This window comes from Lepus europaeus, chromosome 7 (genome assembly GCF_033115175.1).
Source record: "Lepus europaeus isolate LE1 chromosome 7, mLepTim1.pri, whole genome shotgun sequence".
NCBI lineage: Eukaryota > Metazoa > Chordata > Mammalia > Lagomorpha > Leporidae > Lepus > Lepus europaeus.
This window is the reverse complement of record NC_084833.1, coordinates 4,949,093-4,966,202: the sequence shown is the minus strand read 5'-3', so window position 1 is coordinate 4,966,202 and position 17,110 is coordinate 4,949,093. Positions and strand designations below refer to the sequence as shown.

The following is a 17,110-nucleotide window of genomic DNA, read 5'->3' as shown; positions in this document are numbered from 1 at the left end:
TGCCTTCTCCAGTCCCCGCTCTGGGTTTCTCGAGGACGACCTTCCTAGCCTCTCCTGCCCGGCGCGGTCCAGCGTCCCACCCAGCAGCCTACCGCCCCAGTTCTCCATGCTGAAGAGCCTGTTGAAGTTGTGGGCGACGTAGGGGGCGATCTTCTTCAGATCGTGGGTGCGCACGCGAGTGGCCAGCAGCGACTGGTGGGCGTCCCTGAAGGTCGTGTCCATGAGCAGCAGCCCCTGGTGGTCCCGCACGGCTCGCGCAAAGCCCTCGGGCCCCTCCTGCAGCAGGATGTCTCTGAAGCCAGCGGGGGGTGGGCCTGGCACAGGGACAGGGAGTCGGTGCCCGCCCTGCAGAGCGCAGCCTCCACTGTCCCCTCCGTGCTGCCCGGACGGAGCTCACCTACCTATGGGCACCACAGGGACGACAGGGTCTGTGGGGCTGGGGCTGGCCTTGACGGGGATGGGGGTGGTGGGGCCATTCACCATGACGTGTCCTGGGGAGAGAGTGGCCACGGCTCAGGGCAGGCGGGCAGCGTCTGGGAGAGCTGGGCTCAGGGTGGGGCGCTGCTTTGGGATCCCCGGTCCTCCAGCTACCCTCGCCTCTCCAAAGCCAGGGCCTCCTGGGTCCGGGCAGGGCAGACCGTTGGGGGCCACGTGAGTGGAAAGGGGTCTCCAAGACCAGAAGCGAGGAGGGGGAGAGAAGGGGGCGGGGGGGGGGGGCGGACCGAGGTAGTACAGCAGCTTCTGGGCCCGGTTCTGCGCGGGCCGCAGCTGGAAGAGTTCGGGGTTCTCGTCGATGAACTGGGTGTCCACCATGCCCGCCAGGAACTGCTGGTTGTTGAGCACGTTCTGCAGGAAGGGGATGTTGGTCTGCGGGACAGAGGCGGGGGAGGGCGTCACTGTGCAGCCAGGGAGGAAGAGGAGGGGCCCGCACAGCTCCCGGCCTCCCTGGGCGTCTCCCCATGTCGCCCCGCACCCGCACGCTGGTGGCAGTCCCCTCGCCCTCGCTGTCCCCCCGCGTGCTGCATGCCACCCCTTCCATCTGCCCTCGACCCACAGCCAGGAGCGGGCGCTGTCCCCTCAGGTCACACCATGCTGACACCCCCCGGGGCCTGTCCTCTCTGGCTTCCCACATACCTCGCTCTCCTGACACTGCGGCCCCCACCTCCACGGCCTCGCCCAGGGAGGGGGCCTGCGGCTCCAGCGCCAGACCCAGCGGGGGAGCTGCCTCTGGGCACCTCCTCTGCCCTGCCACGCACGGTTACCCACACGGGCACCCCAGCGCCTCCACTTCCCGCCTTTCCTGTGGGTCCCTGCTGGAAGTGCGCGGGCTCCTCCCTGGTGCTGCCCCGCACCTGCCCGGCTGCTGTCGGGACTGGGTCTCTGTGCCTCCAGCACTGGGCCCTCAGTTCTCAGTGGCCAGGGACAGCGTGAGAATCCGCTAGAGGACCTGGGTGGGGTCACATGGCCCAGACGCCACGTGCGGCTGCAGCCCTGGCTTCTCCCCACGTAGGGACCTCGGGGACAGTCTATGGCCTGGCCGTGGGCGGGCAGCGCGCCTTCCCCAGGGCATCCCACACACAGTCACTGCTCAGAGTCCCCCACGCCTGGCCGGCCTAGCACCTACCCTCAGGAAATGGGGACATTCCGCCCGGGGCCAAAGCACGGGTCTAAGGCAGCCACTCAAGCCACCGAGAGAACCCAGAGCCCCACGGCGGGTGGCTGGGGGCCTCGGAGGCCCAGGGCCCCATCCTGCCGGACCCGCGCTCCTGTAGTCCCTGGGCCACCTGCCCTCCCCTGGGAGTGCCCGGCTCCGGAGGACCTCGATCCCAGGCAGCACACACGGGGCGCACACAGGCTCAGGGTGAGTGAAACGTCTCCGGTGCGGAGAAGGCAAAGCATCTGGTGCCACCGCACACGCGCTGACCTGGGCCAGGATCCAGTCCCCTCATTTTGTAAGAGCGGCTCCCGGTGCCGGAGCGAGGCGCCTGGCCGCGGGGTCCTCTCCGCTCGACCCTACGGAGGGCACAAGTACTTGCAGTCCCCCGCCCTTGGTCTGCGCGAGGCCGTCCGCCCCGGGCTGCGCTCCGCTGCCATGCCCGGCAGGATGAGAATCCCCAGGCAGCCCGGGGACGAGAGGAGGCCGTGGGAGGCGGCGACTTCCCCATGGGCGCTGCCCACCACCGGGGACCGGGGGCCGAGCCGGCCGGTGGGGCGGGAAGCGCAGACCCCGCCTCACGCCAGGAACCCTCGCCCTGTCTCCGCGCCCAGCTCCGCCGGGAAGTGGCCCGCGGGGAGGGCGGCCGGAGCGCGCGGACCCCTGACGCACCGCTCCCAGCAGCGTGCGGCGCCGGCCTGCTGGGAAGCCGCGCGCCGACCAATCGGGCCGCGGGCGGAGGCCGGAGGGAGGAGCGGGCGGGCGCGGCGCCTGCCCAGAGGCCGAGCCCTCTCGGCCCCACCCCGCGGTAGCCCGGCTGGGGGTGCACCCCCGCCCCCGCCGCTCAGGGCCCCTGCGTGTTGGGGACCCTCCACGTGACTCGGTGAAGCGGAACGGTTATGACCTTCAGAGCGTGTCTGTGATCGCGAGGGTCCTGGCGACAGTGCGGGTTTGCGCTCGGCCCTGCCCGTGGGTGCGGGGACGTGTGGGTGTGTGGGGACGTGTGGGTGTGTTGGGGAGGGTGCCCGGCGACATGTGACAAGGCCCGGTCTCTGGGAGATGGTGAAGGGGCCCGCGAGCTGGCGCTTTGTCTGCCGGTCTGCAGAGTGAGCTCGCGCCGCGCGGCGGGCACCCGTGCGGTGCAGGATGCCGGGGCGCCAGGGTGGCCGGGGGCGCGCGCGCCTGTGCCAGGGTGAGTGCGCTGCGGCAGTACTGGGGGGCAGAGCGGCGGGCCCACGCCGGCCCGGGCCTCGGGTGTGACTGGGCGCCATCCGTGGGCGCTGCAGTGGCCGCGTGTCCCCGTGACCTCGGGAGCCGGCTCAGGCCGGGTGGATCCCTGCGCGCCCCTCCCCGTCCGCTCTCCACGTGCGTGGCCGCGGCGCGCGTGCCCGCCGGCGCGCACCCGCCCGCCTGTCGCCGCCGCCACCACCACCACCACCACCACCGCCGCCGCCGCTAACTGCGCCGGGAAAAGGAGCCGGGAACCGAGGGAGCCGGGGCCGCGGGCCCGAGCGCCATGGGCCGGAAGGCGCGCGACGAGCGACCGGACAGCCCTGGGCCTCGCCCCCGCGGGAGAGCGGCCTGGAGTCGGCGGGGGCCGGCCGGGCCCGCGGGGAGGCCGGCCCGCGCCCCCTGAGCGACCGACACCAGGTGAGGGGAACGCGCAGCGCGGGAGCCACAGCAAGGGGGCTGGGGGTGGGGGACGCCTTCCCCGCCGGCCGGGGAAGGGGATGGCGCGGAGAGGGGAGGAGGCCGGCGATTCCAGGGGACGCCCGAGAAAGGAAGTTCCGGGACCCTCCCTGCTCTCGGCCCACCTCCGCTTCCTGCCTCCTGCCTCACCTTGTCCCCTGCGCCTGGCCTGCCCGTGACTACTTGGAAATGTGAGCTCCGCTGCACGCCCGGCTGCCCCTCATCCCTGGGGGGTCCCCTGGGGCCTCTGACCCAGCCCCCCTCCAGGCCAGGCCCTGGGAGCTGGCTACAGGGACCGTGCCTCGGGCGCCAGTGGGCACCTGCCCAGCCCCACCTGTGCCTGGGCTGTGGCCCGTCCCCGCAGGGCGCTCACCATGGCCCCGCCACTCCTGCTGCTGCTGCTGGCCAGTGGAGCAGCCGCCTGCCCGCTGCCCTGCGTGTGCCAGAACCTGTCGGAGTCGCTCAGCACCCTGTGTGCCCACCGAGGCCTGCTCTTTGTGCCGCCCAACGTGGACCGGCGCACCGTGGAGCTGCGGCTGGCCGACAACTTCATCCAGGCCCTGGGGCCGCCTGACTTCCGCAACATGACGGGGCTGGTGGACCTGACGCTGTCCCGCAACGCCATCACCCGCATCGGCGCCCGCGCCTTTGGGGACCTGGAGAGCCTGCGCTCCCTGCACCTGGACGGCAACAGGCTGGTGGAGCTGGGCGGCGGCAGCCTCCGCGGCCCCGTCAACCTGCAGCACCTCATCCTCAGCGGCAACCAGCTGGGCCGCATCGCGCCCGGCGCCTTCGACGACTTCCTGGACAGCCTGGAGGACCTGGACCTGTCCTACAACAACCTCCGGCAGGTGCCCTGGGCCGGCATCGGAGCCATGCCCGCCCTGCACACCCTCAACCTGGACCACAATCTCATAGACGCGCTGCCCCCCGGCGCCTTCGCCCAGCTCAGCCAGCTCTCCCGCCTCGACCTCACCTCCAACCGCCTGGCCACGCTGGCGCCCGACCCGCTCTTCTCCCGGGGCCGCGACGCCGAGGCCTCGCCCGCCCCCCTGGTGCTGAGCTTCAGCGGGAACCCCCTGCACTGCAACTGCGAGCTGCTCTGGCTGCGGCGCCTGGCGCGGCCCGACGACCTGGAGACCTGCGCCTCGCCCCCCGGCCTGGCCGGCCGCTACTTCTGGGCGGTGCCCGAGGCCGACTTCTCGTGCGAGCCGCCCCTCATCGCCCGCCACACGCAGCGCCTCTGGGTGTTGGAGGGCCAGCGGGCCACGCTGCGGTGCCGGGCCCTGGGCGACCCCGCGCCCACCATGCACTGGGTGGGCCCCGACGACAGGCTGGTCGGCAACTCCTCCCGCGCCTGGGCTTTTCCCAACGGGACCCTGGAGATCGGGGTGACAGGCGCCGGGGACGCGGGGGCCTACACCTGCATCGCCACCAACCCCGCCGGAGAGGCCACAGCCCGAGTGGAGCTCCGGGTGCTGGCCTTGCCCCACGGCGGGAACGCCAGCGCCGAGGGGGCCCGCCCGGGGCCCTCGGACATCGCCGCCTCGGCGCGCACGGCGGCTGAGGGCGAGGGGACTGTGGAGTCAGAGCCAGCTGTGCAGGTGACGGAGGTGACCGCCACCTCAGGGCTGGTGAGCTGGGGGCCGGGGCGGCCGGCCGAGCCCGTGTGGATGTTCCAGATCCAGTACAACAGCAGCGAGGACGAGACCCTCATTTACCGGTGAGCACGCACGTCTGGCGCCCTCTGCCCCCTCCTGGGCTCCTGACCGCTGCAGGGGTGCGTCAGCGCCGCAAGGGGGAGAGCAGGAGGGGGAGGCCCTGCCCCATCAGGTGGCCCAGGCCGGGCGAGCGGCCCTTGCTCACTTCTGCCTCTGCTGGTGCCAAGCCCGGCCCCCTCCCTGGTGTGTGCCCAGCCCATGTCAGCACACACCCATCTGTCCCCTGGTTACGCTCGCCGGCCTGTCACCATGCCTCCTCTGGTGAACACACACCTCCGTGAGGCTGTGCAGAGCCAGGGTTGGGCGGGGGGGGGGTCTGTGAAGGGGGCTCCGAGGCCCTGGCTGTGGGGGAGGCGGGGGAGAGCTGGACCACGGCCCCGGGGCTCTGACCACCTGCCCTCCCCCGCAGAATCGTCCCAGCCTCCACTCACCACTTCCTGCTGAAGCACCTGGTCCCTGGCGCCGATTACGACCTCTGCCTGCTGGCACTGTCACCTGCCGCTGGGCCCTCTGACCTCACGGCCACCAGGCTCCTGGGCTGTGCCCACTTCTCCACCCTGCCGGCCACGCCCCTGTGCCACGCCCTGCAGGCCCACGTTCTCGGCGGGACCCTGACAGTGGCCGTGGGCGGCGTGCTGGTGGCTGCCTTACTGGTCTTCACCGTGGCCTTGCTGGTTCGGGGCCGGGGGGCTGGGAATGGCCGCCTCCCCCTGAAGCTCAGCCACGTCCAATCCCAGACCAACGGAGGCCCCAGCCCCACACCCAAGACCCACCCGCCGCGGAGCCCCCCGCCACGCCCCCAGCGCAGCTGCTCCCTGGACCTGGGAGATGCGGGCGGCTGCTACGGGTACGCCCGGCGCCTGGGAGGGGCCTGGGCCCGAAGGAGCCACTCGGTACACGGGGGGCTGCTCGGAGCAGGCTGCCGGGGGGTGGGGGGCAGCTCGGAGCGGCTGGAGGAGAGTGTGGTGTGACGGGAGGGCGGCCTCCCCGTGCCCTGATGAACACGCAGCGCGGGCCAGGGGGTCGGGCGGCAGCTGCCCACCCGGGGGCCACCCCGATTTTTATCCTCGGTACCTCAGGCTCCCTGTGTGCTTGGCGGGACAGGGGCCCCTCCCTCGGTCGGGCTCCAGACCGGGAAAGGGTCAGGTCCTTCTGACAGGTGCTCTCAGCCACCACCAAGCAGGGCAGCAGCCACCAGGTGGGAGTCTCATTTCTATTTATAATAAAATTGTTGGGGACACCTCAGCACTGGCCTGGTCTCATCCTGAGGGGGCGGCAGGGGGCCGGACGCACGGACAGGCAGCACAGGGCGGGGGTCGACTTCGTGGGCCTGGGGTCCCCAGCGCAGGGTGGGGAGGGCGGGGCTGGGTGGAGGGCCTGGCTGGAAGCAGCAGAGTGAGCACGTCTCCCTGCGCCCCCATCCCAGGCCTGCAGAGCGCCATCCCCCAGAACCCAGGAGGGGCTGGGACTCCCACTACCCCGCCGTCAGCCAGGACCCCTGGATGCTTCCTGTTGGGGCTGCAGGCCCGAGACCCCAGCTCCCGGCTGCTCTCAGGCTGTGGCTGCGCCTGGAGTCTCCTGCTCCCCTGCTCTCGTCCCCACCCCAGAAGCCACATGGTGGGGGGGGGCAGGCCCAGGCCACCTCTGCTGTGACCCTAGCAGCCTTTGTTCTGGGGCCTGCTGGGAGGCACCAGCACTTTGTGGGCTCAGCCTGCGAGGCGCTTTATGGAAACCCAGAAGGCGGCACTGGCACCAGGGCCTGCGACGGAGCCTGGCCCGTGACAGGCTGTGGTCTGTGTGTGACAGGCAGAGGGGGCACAGGGCCAAGGAAGGGCAGGTGCACCTACAGGACCGGAGCCACGGGGCTGACGGCCCAGGCGTGGACAGAGGCTCAGGGCAGGGCAGGGGGCAGGGGCCAGTGGCCTGGTCTGGGTGCCCAGCTGGGGAGGACACTGGCACCCCTGGACACCAGAAACACCTGTCCTGCTACTGGCCCTGCGCTCACAGGCCCCAGTGTCCCCTTCACCTCAGGGGTGGGGAACGGTGTCTAAGGTAGATGTTCCTGGCCCTCCGGGGTGGGGACAGGTAGAAGGCCCAGGGGACCGGTTTGGGGCCAGGGTACCCGGTGCTGAGGCCCGGGAGGGAGCAGAGGAACGAGCCCAACCATGGGGGCAGTCAGGACCCGAACAACGCAGCGCAGTGCAGGGGGCAGGCGAGAGGGCAGAGGCCCAGGTGCCCCAGTGGGGAACACTGGCCACACAGCCCCCCGATACCGCAACAGCCACAGGACACCCGCGCCAGGAAAGCCAGGTGGAAAGGACAGGTGGAGCACAGGAAGTTGGATGCACCTCGGCCAAGCGTGCAGGGCGCAGCCCCACAGAGCCGCTAGGCTCCCCTCCCCCACAGCTCCTGGGAACCGCCGACTCCTGCCCCGGTGGCTGTGGGCGGTGCCTGGGAGCCTCCCCCGCCCCCCACTCCTGCTCACCCTCTTTCTCAAAGGCCTCTGCTCCCATTGAGGACAGGTGAGACACGGCTGTGTGGCCCTGAGGGGACAGCCACATGCCCAGCCCTGCCCGGCGCAGCCTCAATCACAGGCCGGGGCTGGAAGACGCTGCAGGAGTCTGATGTGGCCAGGGGGTGCGGCGGGCGGGGTGGGCATCCCTGCAGTGGGCAGCCCCTCTGGATCTGGGATCGCCTGGCTCGCCCTGTCCTGCCAGTCCGATGGCAGTGCCCACTGGACAGGAGACAGGTGCTGGCTACAAAGGACAACTGGTGTTTCCCGGCCATGAATTCATTTCTAGCTGCAGCCTTGTACAGAACCCAACCGCTCCCAGCAGGCCACCTGCTCCCAGAAAGGCACGACGAGCCAGGCCCCCTGGGCCTCCCCTGCCCCCGAGCATGGGTCCCCCAGCAGCCAGCTCCTTGGCTGTCCCCAGAGCACCCGCCACTCTGCACGCCCCAGGCCAGGGACCCCGGCCGCTCAGGACAAAGCACCTGCCCAGGGTGTCCACGTTTGCCTGAGTTCCTTGGGGACCTCCACCCACAGCCATGGAATCAGAACGTCCAGAAGAGGTGCCTGGCGACGTGTGCCACACGCTCCCGGGGGCAGGAAACACTGGGTGTCCCCGAGACAAGGCTGGCGGGGGCTGGGCGGCTGGGGCACCCAGGCTTCTGGGGGGGGACTCTCGGGAGCTGATGGACAGCGCAGGGGGCCCTGGCACCTGCTGCGTCCGAGAGAAGCCAGCAGAGGCTAAGGCGTCCCGAGGGCCACAGCGGCCCTGACCCCGCTAAGCCACAGCTGGAGCAAGGGCGCGAGGGGCCCTCCGGTGCCTCTCACCTTGACGCCGCGGACGCGGAACTCGGCCAGCGCCCTGCTCATCTTGGTGGCGGCCGTGGGGTGGTCCTTGCCATGGGCGATGACCTTGACCAGCAGGGAGTCGTAGTGGGGGGAGATGACAGCCCCCTGGAAGGCAGAGGCGTTGTCCAGACGGATGCCCATGCCCTCTCCGCTCCGGAACACCTGGGGAGACAGGCAGAGCCGCTGAGCGGCCGCTCCTGCCGGCGGCCCCAGGACACGGGCTGCTCTGTGGCCTGCGTGGCCACTGCTGCCTCGGCTCTCAGAAGAGCACGGGGGTGGGGGAGACGGGGGCGCACAGGGGAAGGAGCCCTGCTCATCCCCAGGGCTGTGGCTCAGCAGGACAGCCAGAGGGGCATGGGCGAAGCGGCTGCCCGGCTGCCCTCTCACCGTCAGAGCCACGTCACAGCTCACCCCAGACACGGCAGACCCAGCAGCTGCCACTGTCCCCGCTCACACGAGACTCACAGACAGACAGACAGACAAGTACAGCGGCTCTGGGCTTCGGGATGCGCAGCCCGGCTGCCCAGGCTTTTGCTTTTGACAAAGGCCTTGAGATCCCCCCACGGAGCCTTCTTTCCCCTTCCTTCCAGAAGAGTGAATGGAGGAAGAGGGAGAGGAGGCAGACAGGAAGCAGACCAGGAACTGCAGGGACACGGAAGGGAAGGGGAGGGAACCTTCGAGAAGCCAGGGGAGAGGCACGCGCCCGGCTCTCTCCCACGGCCCCAGCTCCCACCCAGCACCCACCCAGCACAGGAAGCAACCCAACGGGAGGAGAGCACGAGTGGACAAGGGAGGCCGGCGGACGTGCAGGAGGCCGTGGGGAGGGGAGACAGGGACTGGGGGCCAGGGCACCGTTAACACGCTCGCCCGCACAGGTCAGTGCTCATGGGGGGGGCCTCCCCAGGGTGTACACGGGATGGGGCAAGCGGACGGACAGGCCCGAGGGTGGGACGCCCACCGCACCACAGTCCTGCTTCTAAGGGGCCTGTGTTCGATAAAAAGGAACTTAATAAAATATTTAAAGGTGAACGCTCAGCTGTGAGCAGGACTGTCAGCTAAAAATACTCTGTGGTCCACCAGCCCTGAGGAGCGGCCGCCGTCCACGGGCCTGGCGGGGCTGTCTCCCCCACCCCCGGGGCCTGATCCCTCCAGGAGTGCCCACCCCCCCGGCCCCTCTCAGGGGCCCAGGATCTAGTCCACACCCAGCCGCACCATCCCCACCGAACCCAGGCCCTCTGCCAGGGACTCTGGGAGCAGACCCTGGGCCCCTGCTTCCTTGGGGCGCGGCTACCCCGCAGAGCTGGCTGGGCCGCCTACGCCCAGGGCCCTGGGCAGGCCGGGCAGGCACAGAAATGTAGGAAGCCCCCTGGGGAAGGCGCAGGGGCTCCCAGCCCTCTGCCATGCGTGCCCCAGGCCTTCTCTGTCTGCCATAGCCCCACCATCGCGCATCCCTGGCAGCACCAAACCCTGTCTCACACCTCCCAGACCCTCGCTGAGCCGTGATGGCCCCCCGCTCGGCGCAGCCCTCCCTGGGGTCTGCCAGGCCTCAGGCCGCAGCTCAGCCCCCTGCCAAGCAGGCGCCCGCCTCCCCCCAGCCGGCTCTGGGCTCCGGTGGGACGGTGAGGAGCCAGGTCTGCTCCACCAGCTGGACCGCCGCTGACCCACGCGACTCCCCGGCAGCCTCCGAGCCTGCAATGAGCCCCTCTTACCCTGCACAGTGCCGGGCAGCCCCAGCAAGGGCTGTCCCCGGGCCCTACCTCGATGCGGCCGGTGTCCGGCTGGAAGCTGCGCGCGGGGTCCTCGGTGGTGACGCGGCACTGGATGGCACAGCCGTTGACGCGGATGCTGTCCTGCCGCAGGCCCAGGTCCGGCAGGCTCCGGCCTTCCGCCACGTGGATCTGGGCGTGGACAAGGTCCACACTGCGGGGCAGGGCGAGAGCGTGAGTGGGCACTGCAGTGAGGGGTGGTCCAGCCCGCGAGGCGGCTGCCCTCGACCCCAGCCCCCAGCCCTGGCCTGCTCCCTACACTCCGAGAGAGGCTCGGCCGTGTGGACCACACATCTGCAGTGTGCACCCACACCCACAGTGTAGACCACCCACAGTTTAGACCACCCACACCCACACCCACAGTGTACACCACACCCACACCCACAGTGTACACTGCCCACACCCGCAGTGTATACCACCCACATCTACACCTACTGTGTACACCGCCCACACCCACAGTGTAGACCACCCACACCCACACCCACAGTGTACACCACACCCACACCCACAGTGTACACTGCCCACACCCGCAGTGTACACCACCCACATCTACACCTACTGTGTACACCACCCACACCCACAGTGTAGACTACCCACACCCACACTGTAGACCATCCACATCCACACCCGCAGTGTACACCACCCACACCTACACCTACTGTGTACACCGCCCACACCCATAGTGTACACCACCCACACCCACACCCACAGTGTACACTGCCCACACCCACAGTGTACACCACCCACATCTACACCTACTGTGTACACCGCCCATACCCACAGTGTACACCACCCACACCCACACCCACAGTGTACACCACACCCACACCCACAGTGTACACTGCCCACACCCGCAGTGTACACCACCCACATCTACACCTACTGTGTACACCGCCCACACCCACACCCACAGTGTACACTGCCCACACCCACACCTACTGTGTACACCGCCCACACCCAGTGTAGACCACCCACACCCACAGTGTAAACCACCCAGTGTAGACCACCCACACCCACAGTGTACACCACACCCACAGTGTACACTGCCCACACCCACAGTGTACACCGCCCACATCTACACCTACTGTGTACACCGTCCACACCCAGTGTAGACCACCCACACCCACACCCACAGTGTAGACCATCCACATCCACACCCACAGTGTACACCACCCACACCTATACCTACTGTGTACACCGCCCACACCCACAGTGTACAACACACCCACACCCACAGTGTACACTGCCCACACCCGCAGTGTACACCACCCACATCTACACCTACTGTGTACACCGTCCACACCCAGTGTAGACCACCCACACCCACAGTGTACACCACACCCACAGTGTACACTGCCCACACCCACAGTGTACACCGCCCACACCCGAAGTGTACACCACCCACACCCACTGTGTACACCACCCCCACCCACAGTGTACACAACCCCACCCACACCTACTGTGTACACCACCCATGCCCACAGTGTACACCACTCAAACCCACACCTGTGTACACCACTCAAACCCACCGTGTACACCACTCACATCCACACCTACTGTATATACCGCCCACACCCGCAGTGTACACCACCCACACCCACTGTGTACACCACCCCCACCCACAGTGTACACAACCCCACCCACACCTACTGTGTACACCACCCATGCCCACAGTGTACACCACTCAAACCCACACCTACTGTGTACACCACTCAAACCCACCGTGTATACCACTCACATCCACACCTACTGTATATATCACCCACACCCACAGTGTACACCACCCACACCCATCATGTACACAACCCATGCCTTCCTAAAGCCTGCGTTGGGTATCTCGGCCTCGGCCGCGTCTAGGCCAGAGGCCAGGACGCCCCAGGGCCAGAGCCCAAGGTGCTTCGTGGTACAGGGGTTTATCAGCTCAGCCCTACTGACAGCCACACTCCTCAGGACAGCAACATATCCCAGGGTAACTTAACAAACACCCTGCAGCTGGTGCTGCGGCTCACTAGGCTAATCCTCCACCTGCAGCGCCAGCACCCTGGGTTCTAGTCCCGGTCGGGGCGCCGGGTTCTGTCCCGGTCGCTCCTCTTCCAGGCCAGCTCTCTGCTGTGGCCTGGGAAGGCAGTGGAGGATGGCCCAAGTGTTTGGGCCCTGCACCCGCATGGGAGACCAAGAGGAAGCACCTGGCTCCTGGCTTCGGATCGGCCATTTGTGCGGCGAACCAACGGAAGGAAGACCTTTCTCTCTGTTTCTCCCTCTCTCACTGTCTAACTCTGCTTGTAAAAAAAAAAAAAAAAAAAAAAAAAAAAAACACCCTGAGTTTGGATCTATCATCCCTGGGCGGTAGGTAGGGAAGGAGCCGGGGTCAGGGGTGCTCTGGGGTGAGATGGACTGGCCCAGTGCCTCCAAACACGCACCTCCACACACCGGAAGCTACTCTGGTTGTTGCACATGTATTTTAGGTAACTAAAATACAGTGGCTCTGCCTGTCTCAGAAGCTATTTGACAAGATGCTGCTCATCCTCTATCACTGACCCCACTCAGCATCTACCCATGGGCTTCTCAGGGATGGAGCGAGGGCTGGCGCACACAGGGTTAACACAGGTGCCCACCCAGGAACCACAGGCCGCCATTAAAAGCCTCTAGTGGGTGAGGCTGCTGCCTGCAGCACCGGCATCCCACGTGGGCGCCAGTTCAGGTTCCGGCTGCTCCACTTCTGATCCAGCTCTCTGCTGTGGCCTGGGAGGGCGGTGGAGGATGGCCGAGGTCCTTGGGCCCCTGCACCTGCGTAGGAGACCCGGAGGAAGTTCCTGGCTCCTGGCTTTGGATTGGCTCAGCTCCGGCCATTGCAGCCATTTGGGGAGGGAACCAGAGGACAGAAGAGCTTTCTCTCTGTTTCTCCAACTCCCTGTAACTTTGCCTCCCACATAAACAAAATCTTAAATAGAAAGAAAGAAAGGTCTCTAAAAAGAACAATGGCCAGGACAATTCCTTCAACAGGTGAGTTTAAAAAGCAGAATAACAATGCTGTAAGAAGCATAGAGCAGACTAAGGCGCCTGGTGCTCCAGGGCACAGCTGGGTGGTCGGGGGTCCTACTCTGGACGCTCCAGGGCACAGCGGGGTGGGCGGGGTCCTACTCTGGACGCTCCAGGGCACAGCGGGGTGTGCGGGGTCCTACTCTGGACGCTCCAGGGCACAGTGGGGTGGTTGGCAGCGGGGTGGTCGGGGTCCTACTCTAGACGCTCCAGGGCACAGCGGGGTGGGCGGGGTCCTACTCTGGACGCTCCAGGGCACAGCGGGGTGGGCGGGGTCCTACTCTGGACGCTCCAGGGCACAGCGGGGTGGGCGGGGTCCTACTCTGGACGCTCCAGGGCACAGCGGGGTGGTCGGGGTCCTACTCTGGACGCAGAACCGGAAGAGAGGAGCCGGCGGGCGGCACGCAGAGCAGAGGTAAGGGGACCAAGCGCTTGTCCCTCGCCTGATCGGCCTGCGCACCCGCGGCAGACCCCACAGAAGGTGCAAGCGTTCCACGGAAGCTGTTTTTAATGCAAAGAAACCCATCAAAACATTAACGGGGCGGGGCACAGGAGATACAGCACAGTGGGAGCAGGACTGGAGAGAGACCTGACAGCTGGGGACAGCGGGCGCCACGCGCACAGCGCATCCATGAGGGCTCCACGGACTGACCGGCTCAGCACCAGACCGAGGGCGCTCACCAGGCTCCTGAATCTGGGGGAGGCTCGGAACCCCGTCTCCTCCCTTGCACTAATTTTTAGAACTACCACAAACACTCTTAAAGCTTTTAAAACCCAGTTAAGCTCCTGGCTCCCTCAATTCTCTCTACCAGGGCAGCAGGCCAGCTTGAAGAGTAGCACGCCCCGCTCTGGCCCGCCCCCACCACTCCCGGCCCCGCCCCACCTCGGCCCCGCCCAGCTCACTCTGTGATCTCCTCCGTGACCGTGTGCTCCACCTGCAGCCGGGAGTTGACCTCAATGAAGTAGTGCTTGCCATGCTTGTCCACGAGGAACTCCACGGTGCCCGCGTTCTCGTAGCCCACCTGGCGAGGGGGAGGGGCCGCTGACGCGAGCCTGGGCCAGGTCCAGCCCAGCCCCCAGCAAACCCCACATCCCATGTGGATGGACGGCCGCAGAACAGCAACCCCCTGCACAATTCCCCCAAGGACACCCCCAGCCCCAGGCCCAGCCGGAGCTCTGGAGGGCACCCAGACACCCATAGGGGCTCCCGCCAGCTCCACTCAGCACCCTCCCCGGGGGCCTCCCCTAGGTCCCTTCCTCCTCCTGCTGCTCACAGACAGGACGTCGAGGACCCTGCCTCAGCCCCGGAACTCCCAGAGGTTCCTTCACGCCCCCTCTGCCCTGCCCCTCCCCCCGCCTGGAGCTGGGCGGCCTGGGCAGTGCTGCTCCCCAGAGGCCGCCCAAGCACCACCCCAGCACCCTGGCCGTGAGGCTTCCGGGGCAGAAGCACAGAGGGGGTCTACGAGACCGCAGGGGGAGCGGCCGTGCCTGGCCCCTCCTTCGCACCTGCTTGGCGAGTTTGACGGAGTCGCTGGTGAGGCGCATGCGCAGCTGCGGGTCCAGGTGGGCGGCCGGCGCGATCTCCACCACCTTCTGGTGGCGCCGCTGGATGGAGCAGTCCCGCTCGTACAAGTGCAGGATGTTCCCGTACTGGTCCCCTGGGGCGGGGCAGACCGGCCTCAGCGTTTTCTGGACTCTCCGCCAGCACCGCCGGGCCGTGCAGACCTGACGCCGGCCCAGCCCGCGCCCCGGGGAGCCCCCAGAAGCAGGGCTGTGAACCCAGACCCTGAGGTCTCGCGGCCCACCTTGTGCCACCCTGGTGAGGCTCTGGGAACCTCCCGTCACTCACCCAAGATCTGCACCTCGATGTGGCGCGGCTTCTCGATGAACTTCTCCACGAACAGCGCCCCGTTGCCAAAGGCAGCCAGCGCCTCTGAGTAGGCCCGGGTGTAGCTCTCCTCCAGCTCCTGGGGGCGGGCGAGGCCCACAGACCTTGGGCTCCAGGGCCCGGGCCACCCTCTGCCACAGCCCCACCCACTTCCCAGGGCTCCCCAGGGCGGCTCTGCGGGCCCCGCCCCAGACCTCAGGGCCTGTGTGCTCGCTCACCTCATAGCTGTGCACGACTCTCATGCCACGGCCCCCGCCGCCATAGGCGGCCTTGAAGATGATGGGGAAGCCGTACGTGTTGGAGAACTCGTGGGCCTCGTGCAGGGAGGTGATGGGGGCGTCTGTGCCGGGGACCACAGGGACGCCTGTTGGGAGACAGGTGGAGACCCACCAAGCCCGTCAGGGGTTTGAACAGGCACACACCACCAGCCCTCCCTGCCGGCCCTGGCGAGGAGCTGTGTGGCGTCGTCACCTGCGGCGATGGCGATGGCCCGGGCCTCCACCTTGTCCCCCATCTTGCGGACCACCTCTGGGCTCGGCCCAATAAAGCGGACGCCGGCATCCTGGCAGGCCTGGGCGAAGTCTGCCCGCTCGGAGAGGAAGCCGTAGCCAGGGTGCACTGCGTCCACGTTGTTCTCCTGTGGCGGGGGGGTGGGGGCGACAGCCACCTCAGTCCCTCCACAGGCACTGGCCAAGCGGGCCCCTCCCCCTGCTTGGCCCCTCATGTCCATCTCACACACACGCTCCCTGCTGGATGGCCTGGGCCCAGGCATGGCGCAGGACCCGGCCCCAGCCGCCGCCCGGCTCACCTTGGCCACCTTGATGATGTCGGGGATGTGCAGGTAGGCCTGCACGGGCGCCAGGCCGCGGCCGATGAGGTACGCCTCGTCTGCCTTCTGCCGGTGCATCTGGCCCGTGTCCTGCTCGGAGTAGACGGCCACCGTCCGGATGCCCAGCTCTGTGCACGCCCGGAACACGCGGATGGCGATCTCACCTGGGGCAGCGGGGCGGGAAGTTAGCCTCTGGGGTCTAGAGAGGGGCAGAGGGGTGGGGAGCGCGGGGGCAGGGGTGGGGAGCCCAGGGGCAGCCCCAGGTCACCTCTGTTGGCCACCATGACCTTCTTGATGGGCTTATACTCCAGGCGCCGGACATTTGGGGAGGCAGCGGGGGCAGTAGAGGTTCGTCGGACACCTAGGAGCCGCAGGCCCCCCTGGACTGCTCGGAACTTCAGCATCTGGGGGAGAAGACAGAGCCAGGTTGGCGCAGGCTCAGCGCACGGCTCCCAAGAAGTGTGGTCCTTCCCCTGCCTGACGGCTGACCCCACGAAAGCCAGCGCCAACCCCTCGGCGCTTCCAGGCCAAGTCCAGCAATTCCTGGTAGCAGGGAAGGGAGCAATTCCAAACCCCAGCGGGAGCCCGGGTTTACCCAACAGTCTAGTACTCGCTGTAACGTGGTCACGTTCCACGCTTGCGGGGGCCAAGAGGCCCCGATGGACGCAGTGTGGTCTCAGCAGTGTCTGCCCTGTGGCCCACGATACCCTCTGCCTGCTGCTCTGGCCCTGACAGGCCCTGGGCAACTCAACCCCTCGCCAACACTGAGCCCTGCGTCTCTGCCAGGACTCTGGCTGGCTCAGTAAAGAGGGTGACGGTGGGCTTCCTGGAGGAGGAGTGGACCTCGCTGCACTCTCTCGGAGACCCCCACAGTTCAGTGGAGGTGCAGGCTGCTCCAGAACACAGGAACCTTCCTCTCCCTGGGAGCTTTTACTTAAATTACTAACAAAAAAACCAACCAGTGGCAACTGAAATAGGCCAACCACGGAAGACAGTCCTCTGTGATTCCGCTTATGTGAGCAGCAGAGACAGAAGGCAGAGCGCCGGAGGCCACTGTCGTGGCTCGGTGGGCTAAGCCGTCATGGTGACGCCGACATCCCCTGTGACAACTGAGCCAAGTCCCCGCTGCTCTGCCTCCAGTCCAGCTTTCTGCCACACACCTGGGA

At 67.5% G+C, this 17,110-nt stretch overlaps 2 protein-coding genes across 10 annotated transcripts in view; one reads left to right on the top strand and one right to left on the bottom strand.

Moving 5' to 3' along the window:
- Window positions 1-17,110, bottom strand: part of PC (pyruvate carboxylase) — a 101,880-nt gene that overhangs the window by 3,380 nt on the left and 81,390 nt on the right. For all 8 annotated transcript variants that reach the window (XM_062195765.1, XM_062195766.1, XM_062195767.1 and 5 more), the window contains exons 2-13: window positions 16,213-16,348; window positions 15,924-16,108; window positions 15,587-15,752; window positions 15,334-15,479; window positions 15,077-15,194; window positions 14,734-14,885; window positions 14,131-14,249; window positions 10,180-10,342; window positions 8,402-8,584; window positions 723-867; window positions 402-491; window positions 93-314 (exon numbers count right to left, since the gene is read on the bottom strand). In XM_062195765.1, coding sequence (XP_062051749.1) covers window positions 93-314; window positions 402-491; window positions 723-867; window positions 8,402-8,584; window positions 10,180-10,342; window positions 14,131-14,249; window positions 14,734-14,885; window positions 15,077-15,194; window positions 15,334-15,479; window positions 15,587-15,752; window positions 15,924-16,108; window positions 16,213-16,348 — 1,825 coding nt within the window. The remainder of the gene's footprint in view (window positions 1-92; window positions 315-401; window positions 492-722; window positions 868-8,401; window positions 8,585-10,179; window positions 10,343-14,130; window positions 14,250-14,733; window positions 14,886-15,076; window positions 15,195-15,333; window positions 15,480-15,586; window positions 15,753-15,923; window positions 16,109-16,212; window positions 16,349-17,110) is intronic.
- Window positions 3,245-6,297, top strand: LRFN4 (leucine rich repeat and fibronectin type III domain containing 4). 2 transcript variants are annotated; one of them, XM_062195762.1, is made up of 3 exons: window positions 3,245-3,304; window positions 3,708-5,066; window positions 5,474-6,297. In XM_062195762.1, exons 2-3 carry the CDS (start codon window positions 3,718-3,720, stop codon window positions 6,033-6,035), a joined length of 1,911 nt encoding a protein of 636 aa, XP_062051746.1. In that variant the 5' UTR covers window positions 3,245-3,304; window positions 3,708-3,717; the 3' UTR covers window positions 6,036-6,297. The 2 variants fall into 2 exon arrangements, with proteins under 2 accessions (XP_062051746.1, XP_062051745.1); XM_062195761.1 differs by lacking the exon at window positions 3,245-3,304 and having other exon boundaries at window positions 3,377-5,066.

Excerpts from the sequence above, each read along its gene's own strand:
- LRFN4 (XM_062195762.1), top strand. The coding sequence starts at position 3,718 with ATGGCCCCGCCACTCCTGCTGCTGCTGCTGGCCAGTGGAGCAGCCGCC. Across the intron at positions 5,067-5,473 it reads GACGAGACCCTCATTTACCG|AATCGTCCCAGCCTCCACTC; the intron begins GTGAGCACGCAC and ends CCTCCCCCGCAG.